Source organism: Microtus ochrogaster, linkage group LG1 (genome assembly GCF_000317375.1).
Source record: "Microtus ochrogaster isolate Prairie Vole_2 linkage group LG1, MicOch1.0, whole genome shotgun sequence".
NCBI lineage: Eukaryota > Metazoa > Chordata > Mammalia > Rodentia > Cricetidae > Microtus > Microtus ochrogaster.
In genome coordinates this window covers 24,490,654-24,499,815 of record NC_022027.1, presented here as the reverse complement: position 1 = coordinate 24,499,815, position 9,162 = coordinate 24,490,654, and the positions used below count along the sequence as shown (strand labels likewise).

General features: G+C 41.3%; 1 protein-coding gene across 5 annotated transcripts in view; it reads left to right on the top strand.

Moving 5' to 3' along the window:
• Atp8a1 (ATPase phospholipid transporting 8A1) overlaps window positions 1-9,162 on the top strand; it is a 209,933-nt gene that overhangs the window by 159,124 nt on the left and 41,647 nt on the right. For all 5 annotated transcript variants that reach the window (XM_005359297.2, XM_026785120.1, XM_026785118.1 and 2 more), the window contains 2 exons: window positions 1,245-1,428; window positions 1,514-1,624. In XM_005359297.2, the coding sequence (XP_005359354.1) occupies window positions 1,245-1,428; window positions 1,514-1,624 (295 nt within the window). The remainder of the gene's footprint in view (window positions 1-1,244; window positions 1,429-1,513; window positions 1,625-9,162) is intronic.

Sequence of the window (9,162 nt, the reverse complement as noted above, 5' to 3'; positions counted from 1 at the left end):
GGTGGTGGTGATACAGCTCTAAGATATTTCTGTGCACTAGCATTTTATATCTTGGTTGCTTCTTTTTACCCATGTGTGTCTTCTTATCCATGGTGTGTGTCAGCACTTTGCTATGGGGCCCATGCAGGCCTAGAACTTATGACCCTCGTTCCTGCATCAGCCTCTAAGTGCTGGGATTACCAGGGTGCGCCACCACACCCAGCTCTAATTGCTATCTTAATAGTTGTCTGGACTGACTCACTGTTTAGTCTTCCTGTCTTTCTATTTCCAGCGCAGAATGGACAATAGATTAGGTTAATTGTGCTGCCGCCAAAGCACTCTGTCTTAGAACGTTTCTATCATTATCTTGGCATTTATTTCTAAAATGGCTTTTTAAGATGCATGGAAAATGCTTCAAATGTAATACCAAATGTGATATTAGTATAAACGCCGGTGCTTTCTGTTCCTGGTCCATGTTTGAAGAAAAGGCTATTGGATTTCTGCGAGCATGTTCGTCTGTGCCTCTGGAAGAAAACGGAGCGTATAGACTGATATTTACTTTTCTTGATACTCACAATGCTGTCCGAGGATGGGATTACAGACCAGTCAGCTCCCCACTATTAATTTCAGGAGTTTTGTGTTGTTTTACATTAAATATGACTTGCACTCGGAAGTTTCAAACTTTTTCTTTCAAGACCCTGAATAGAACCTATTTAGTGATTTGGTTGTTTGGCTTCATTTGTCTTAGATGTATTTTTCTTTTTAAGTACGTGTATACAAGGGAGAATGTGCTTGTGAGAGGCAGGTACCCACAAAGACCAAAAGGAGGCATTGGATCTCGTAGAGCTGAAGTTACAGGCAATTGTAAGCCCCTTGATATGGGTGATGGGAACTGAATCCTGATCTCTGCAAGAACAATATATCCTCTTAACCACTGAACTGTCTCTTAGCACCTCAACAGCTTGTTATGCCTTCTCTTTGAATTAAATTTCTGTGTCACTTAAAATGCTTAAGAAAGCATTATGTCTTCTACAGATTTGCTTCTAGGACTTTTGTTATACTTTTTGTTTTGAATTTCCCTTGCGACAGACAGGTTCACAGAACACCAACCATTTGCAACCCTTCCCTCATAGTTCATCAGAAAACCAATCATCTAGATGTTTTGCTTCACGAATTGGTCAAAAACAACATCTCCAATTTTCTTTTTTCAGGAAACAGGAGTGATCAGCCATTCGTTATTGTTTTTGGTGTTTTTTTTTTTTAAGGGTTTCTCCTCTTCAGAAGTCCGAGGTTGTTGAGATGGTTAAGAAACAAGTCAAAGTCATCACACTTGCAATTGGAGATGGCGCCAATGACGTCAGCATGATACAGACGGCCCACGTGGGGGTTGGGATAAGCGGCAATGAAGGTTTACAAGCAGCCAACTCTTCGGATTACTCCATAGCTCAGGTAAAGCCTCGAAACACACCAACACTGCTTTCTAGCAGCTGACGGCGAAGAGGAAAATGCTAATGTCTTTTTGTTCCTCTCCTAGTTCAAATATCTGAAGAATTTGCTCATGGTTCATGGTGCCTGGAATTACAACCGAGTCTCCAAGTGCATCCTGTACTGCTTCTACAAGAACATTGTGCTCTACATCATCGAGGTAGCGGCGTGTTAAACTTAGTCCTGCCCCTCCCATTCGTAATTCTAACTGCTCTCTTTGTGGAGATCTCTCTCGTTGTCTTCATGAGTACTTCATCGTCTCACTTTTTAAGAAAAAAAGCAATTTGAAGATGTGTTTTTTGTTTTATGTGAATGGGTGTTTTGCCTGCATGTCTGTCTGTCTGCGCACCATGGGCTTACAGCACCCACAGAAACCAGGGCAAATTTCCTGGAACTGGAGTTACAGATGGTTGTGAGGCATTGTGGGGACTGAAAGCCTGGTCCTCCAGAAGACAGTCAGTGTTCTTGACTGCTGTGCCATTTCTTCACGTTTTATAATGTCTGTTGTGTTCAAGCAAATAAGACGGCAGCCGTGAGAATAGTCATCAATGTTTCGACACTAGCTAAAAATATTAGGTCACGTTGGTAGGAAGTCCAAGTCTAATTGCTAATGAGTGATGTTTTCCGTTTTTAAAACTTTGAAGACTCTAAAGCTTGAGCATGTATGGAATTTCTTCAGCACACTGCCAGATGGGTAATACACACATGTGAAAAACTGTATTTAAAAAGTAACAATCCTGGTGATGGAGGGGGGATGAAAGCAAGGAAGGACAAAAATTAAGTCAAGGATAATGGTTAGCTCTGGTTCAGGGAGGCGCATGAGTGCAATCAGGAACTGCACTGGGTTTAGCTGTCAGGCATTCTTGTTGTCTTAGATCAGCAGATCTCAGCCTTCCTAACGCTGCAACCCTTTAATACAGTTCCTCATGTTTATGGTGATCCCCCAAGAATAAAAGTAGTTTTATTCCTACTTTATAGCTGTAATTTTGCTGCTGTTATGAATTGTAATGCAAACATCTAATACACAAGGTATCTGATACATGACCTCTGTGAAAGGGTTGGTCAACCCCCAAAGGGGGTCCTGACCCACAGGTTGAGAACCACTATCTTGGCTCTTCTCTACCTCTTTTGCTAGCCATCTCTTTTAGTTCCTGGGGTTGGCAAATAACAAGGCTTTAGATAAGAAAACATTCTATATCTAGGTTCTTTCCATATATCAACTATAACATCATCTTAACAGAGAAAGCCTTAGTCTGGGGAGCTCCCTTGGTCAAGTAGAAGACTTGTCAGCCCGAGAACCTGAGTTCGAATCCCAGAGCCCATGTAAAAAGGCAGGCATGGTGCAGCATGCATCTGTAATCAAGGCACTGGAGAAGCAGGTCCCAGGAGCTAACCAGTCAGCTTAGCCTGCTCAGCGAGCTCCAGGACAATGTTTCCAACAAGCAGTCAGGGACCCCTGAGGAAGGATACCCAAGGCTGACCTTTGACCTCCATTCACGTGCACACACATGGGCATCTGCACACGTGCAAACACATATGTACATACAGAGAATTAAAACTTGGTTTTACCCTGCAGATATTTTGGTATCAAACTAGGCGTCAAATAACAGACAGACCACGTCAAGCACAGGCCATAACCCCAGCAGCTGGCCAGTGAGGACAATGGAAGCCGTGTCTGTCATTTTAAGTTTTCTAGGGGCTGCATTAGCAAATGCCACAACAAAAACCCAATTGATTTCAGTATTCTATTTTAAGTCCATTTAAGTCTATTTAAGTCTATTTTAATTATTAAAGTTTTTAATTTTAAAAATTAAAATTATTACCACTCTCACCGATGTAAAAATTATGAATATTTTTGCACTTGTGCTTATATTCTACATTCTTTCTTCTGTGCCCAGTGTATGAAATCTTGTACATATTTTGCCTTCAATGAAGTCAGAGACTGCTCGTTTGTTTTCCGGCTACCCAGCCCAGATAAACACACAGAAACTATTAATCGCAACATTGTCTGGCCTATTAGCTCAGGCTTCTTCTTAACTAACTCTTACATCTTAAATTAACTCATTTCCAGTAATCTGTGTATTGCCATGAGACTGTAAGGTTCTGGCAGCTGCAGAATCTTTCTCTTTCAGTAGCTACAATGGCATCTCCTTCATTCTGCCTACTCTCTTTCTCTATCTCTGTTCTGATTTCCTGCCTGGCTTTACTCTGCTAAGACACTGGCCAAAACAACTTTATTCATTAGCCAATAAAAGCAATACATATACGGAAGGACTTCCCACATCACTTCAGTGCATCTTAATTTGGACTGAATGCATGCCAAGTGCTCTAACATGTATGTGGCCTGCAGAGCAGAGCAGGCAGCACAGTGTTGGTGAATAAGTGAACAAGAAAGGATTACTCAGTTGTGATTTTTTATTTTTTGGCATTTATTATTTTGTGGGTATAGATGTAGACACATACAAACTCCAGAAGACAGAAAATCAGAGGACAACGTGGAGGAATGTTTTCTTTTTTATTTTATTTAGTTATTTGTTTTTTTTTAAGACAGGGTTGTTCTGTGTAGCTTTGGCTGCCCTAGAACTCACTCTATAGACCAGGCTGGCCTTGAACTCACAGAGATCCACCCACCTCTACCTCCCAAGTGCTAGGATTAAAGGCATGTGTCATCACCCAGCTTGGGAATCTATTCTATCCAGGTTCATTACATGGGTTCTGGGGATGGAACTTTAGTGTGGCGAGTCCTTCTGTATATGTGTTTCTTTTATTGATTAATGAATTAAAAAAATCTTCCTTGGCCTATGATAGGGCAGAGTAGATCTAGGCAGGGAAAACTAAATTGAATGCTGGGAGAAAGAAGGCAGAATCAAGAGAAGCCATGTAGCCCACCACAGGGAGACAGATGTGTTGGAACCTTGCCAGTAGGCCACAACCACATGGTGATACACAGATTAATGGAGATGGGTTAGTTTAGGATATAAGAGCAAGCTAAAAAATATGCTTAAGCTATTAGCCAAACAGTATTGCAAATAATATAGTTTCTGAGTGATCATTTTGTGATCTGGGCAGCTGGGAACAAACAAGCGGCTTCGTACTACAGAACTTAGATCTTCAGTCTTGGCAGCAAGCATCTTTGCCTCCTGAGCCATCTCAAAGGCTCTTTGTCAGTTCCTTGCATAGCTCTGGGGAATTGGAACAGATGGGCAGGGGGAGGGGGGCAGTGACAAGGTAATGAAGAGAAACGTAGAAATCTGGGGCTGAGTGGTCTGGGCTCTCTGCTGGAGAAACCACATCACCCAGAGGCTGAGAATTCTTATTAGAAAGAGCTGAACATAGAGGCAGGGTTATTGCATACACCTAAAGAAGGAGGCAGGGATATTACGTATAGATGCACAAGGAAGTGGGGTTTATGGTATACTGCTGGGTTAGGGGGCAGGTCCAGCTACTCTGTAGGGCAGCATCTGTAATCCAACAGTCTTCAAGCTGTAAATATCCGGGAAGAAAACTGTGGTGGGCATTTTCTGCCTGCACTCACAGCACTCACACCTGGTGGCCCGAGGCTTTGCCAATCCCTCTGAGCCTCACCCCAGGGGGAAAGCTTTGCCGTTTCCTCCATAACTCTGGGCCTGTGGAGTCGTCATGGCTATGCCCATGTCACAAACCCACACTCACTCAGTTACTTCGCTCCCTCAGGGCTTCCTCCGCTCCCCACGGTTTCTTACAGGTTTTTTATTTGTTTATTTTTTAATATCTGGCCCCTAGGTCATCAGAAACTGTATCATAATAATGAACCTCCAGGTAGTCTGAGTTCCATGTTCCTCTGGACAGCTCTGAGGAATGTGGATAATTTGCTCAGAAAGCCATCTTCCACTCTTCCAAGGACCTGCCCACATCCTCACAGATGGCTGTTGGTGCCACCTTTCCCTCTATCCCGTGGACATTTCAAACGCATCTGTTGGAAGGGCATGGCCCACCCCCTTCTTTATGGAAATAAGATCCATTTTCACCCCGCATCTGCTGTGTTAGTCGGAACTGCTAGGTAGTTAGCTCAGTCACCTCTGTCAGATTCTTGTTATGCGTTAGATTGGGATGTGGACCCCTAATTTTGAGGTATCCAGACTATGTCATCTCTTCATCCCTTCACATCTGCAGTTTGGTTACCATGCTCTTAGCTAAAGTAGCCAGATACATGGAAACATAGCCTCATTGATTACCATTAGATTTGATCTGGAAAACCTGTGTTTAATACAGACTTTCAAAGTAATTTATAAGTTTTGTTGTTGGGTATTTGTTTCTTTGTTGTTTTTTAATCTTTGAAGTCAGGAGTTTGGTGCTCACCAGTTATCCTAGTACTTGAGGATAGCCTGGGCTACCAAATAAGACTGTCTCAAAAAAATGAACAGCAATAGCAGCAACAAAATGTTCATTTTCTATATACATTTGTGATATACATTTGTGGTCCTTCCCTAAAAGAATTATTTTTATTTCCGTCCCCTCTATATATCTACCTTTCCTAATTATATGTTCTCACTTAAATCAGTGAGAGAGCGATATACTTTATATAGATTGCTTTTGTTTTAAGAATTTTAAGCCAAGAATGTAAGGTCTGTCAACAGAGAGCTGTGTACAAAGTATAATTTTTAATGAAACAGGTTCGTATTTTAAGTATAGACTAGTTGACAATCAATTGGGTTTTTTTTTCCTTAAATCTGACCGACAGCAACAATGAAGTGTGAAAACCTAGATTCTAATGGGGAAACTTAAACTTTGTTTAATTCAAGTGAAAATGAAGTATTCACACCCTGTTTCGAACCCAGAATTATGTGACTTGTGGTTACCCAGCCCTGAATTTGACTTGGCTTTGAACATAAAGCCTCTTCATGAGCTATTTAACGCTGGTCGCATTCCTAAGGGGTTAAAAGGAAGTAAGATAAACTCTACTGGAAGCTTCAATTTTATTTTTCTGGTAGCACTTTTTTGGAAATGTATTTTGAATATAATTCAACTGTCCTGGACATGGGTTGAACTTTTAAATCCATTCCCTCCATACCCAGCTTCTGCCAGCTAAAACAAGTTCTGCAGATGTTAATGGCTCATGTCAATACTGAGCATGAATAGGCAGAAAACGCGTCTCTGAATGTCTCCAGCCAGGACAACCGCCAGTCTGGGATCTCTCCTTTCTGTTTGTGTGCTGATGGGGCGTGGGAGCAGGGACCCCACTGACTCTTTGCAAGCTGCTGCTTAATATTCAGAAGTGCTCCATCAGGAAGACGTCTGTGAGGCTTTAGCTGACATGCCTCTGCGGGAAGGGCGGGGGAGCTTACAAAAGAATGTGTAAGGACCGGGTCTTAAACCCAAAGGGTGTAATAGATTATCAGCAAGAACTGCTTTCTTGCCATTGGCCTGCCAGGGCTATCACTAGCTAGCTCTTCTGTTGCTGGGAATTGCAACCACGCACAGGTTCAGCAGGTGGCGATAGACAACTTGCTCGGGTCGCTGCCTGGCAGTGGCTGTAGGTGTTCACTTAAATCACTGGCTCCTTTCTTTCCTTTCCGAATCCTCTGATCCCTTCCTAACAAAGAGGAGCTTTTCTTTAAGATACTTGGTGGCATCTAGGTTTTCTTAGAGCCCACAAAAACAATGTAGTGTTTCTCCTTCCTAGAAAGTCATTTAACTCAATAAGGTGCTACTTTCCCAGTAAGCTATGCTGGGAAGTAAATTCCCTGGGAATTTAAATAATCTGGAAGGTCTGATGCTTTCTTTCTACATCCAGGGCTTTAGTTGGGTGAAAGGAGGGGCTCTATGTGCTTATGGTAATTCAGGTTCTGTCTTAGGGGTGTGTTATGACTTGAACTGCAAATCTCAGACTAATGTGATCATGGTAGACGACTTTCCTGTCAAAGATATTCTCTTTCTCCTGCTCTTCGGGCTGAGGAGGGAGGGGAACTTGATTGGGGGAGGGGGGGGAAATGGGAGGCGGTGGCGGGGAAGAGACGGAAATCTTTAATAAATAAATTAATTAATTAAAAAAAAAGAAAAGCAGAGAGCAAACTTTTGAATATCAACTATTTACATAAAGATGTCTCCTGTATTGAAAGACTCTGCCCTTATGCAGGCATTTGAGTCTGTTCTCTTTTAAAAAGAAAAGCAACACGGAGACTAAGCTTTAGAAGTACAAAGGATAAATTTCTAAGCACATGGCACATACCTTTCATCCAGAAAGCACAGTGATAAAAATGTGTTAAGTCCCACTTAAGTGTTTTCGATTATAACACAGTCTGCTTATATATTTTAAAATATACTTTGAATGCAAACGTGCTGGTTTATTTGTGAGCTATTTTGTGTTTGAAACCTTGTCTGTTCATTGGCTTGAAGGAGGGTCTTAAACTCTAATCTTACACTCTAGTTACTGGCCATATCCACTTTATTAATATGAGCTTACACAGTATCAACTTTAACACAGTATCATGATTTAACAGTGCATTTAAAATTAGTCATTCCCTGTGCGCTGGATTGGAGGCATTCACGCTTAACACTTGCTCAGCCATTCCCTTCCACTATAAACACGGAGAAGGCCAGTACAGAAACTAACTGTTCATGGGGTGGGGGCAGGGGGCGTCCTGGGTTCATACTGATGAATGTCGAATATGTAGCAGTTCATGCTTCCACAGTGAGGTTAAAGGAAACATGAAGTGTAGCAAGGTTTCTGTGACTCCAAGTGCTCTCTGGGGCCACACGCCAAACTTCTTCCCGGCTGCCTGCTATTACTGTGCTGTGTGCGTGTATGAGCTTCCCGATGGGCCAGGCAACTTCCTTTTCCAAGTCCGCTTGATTCTTAATTATATTTAGGTTGGCTTTTTAAAAATGCATTCTTTTTTCAAGGTATTGCCAGTAACCACTTTAGTTTTGTATTTGCTTTAAATATGCTGAATTAAAATCATTATTACTCCTAAATTTTGTTTCCCAAGTTAGGGTTTCTCTTTCAAAGAAACTGACAAACATGTTCTAATAATTAAAGACCTGCCTTTATTCTGGCATTGAAGTTGAAGATGGGCTCACGAGTGCCTGTCACTGCACCTCCAGGAGATCCCATGCCTCTGGTCCCCTCCGGTACCTGCAGTTATGTCCCCACACCTACACAAAGACTCATACGCCTACACAGAATGAAAAATTTAAATTTAAATTTTAAGTTTAAAAGATTTCAATATGTAAATTCAAATTTAACATTCTGATGGCAATAGTTATCAAGAACCTCAGAAAAAAAGAACAAAAAAAGGAAACATATTTAAAGCATTAGTTTTACTTGAAATGTTTATCTCAAGGGAGGAGAAAGATATGTAAGGTTTCAGTTAGGAATCATTTCTGATAGCAAGAGCTGTTAAACCAGCCGAATCTCCACACTGCAAGTTCTGAGTCCATTAACAGTGCGTTAAGGGGTTGTGAAAATTCCAGCGCTCTTTGTGATGTTAAGGGGAAGAAGTAAGCTGTGACACTATACAGTTTGTCTAGAGTAAAACAAACCGTGACATTATTTATATAAACTACACACATGACACAGGAGAAAATGATAATTCTATTACTATAGAAAATTACTTCCTAAATAAAGAAGTATAACATCTGTAATAAAAAATAATCTTTAACCAAATCCTTCTAGGATTCTGAAAGGGGAATTCAAGCAATGAAAATTTAATGACATAA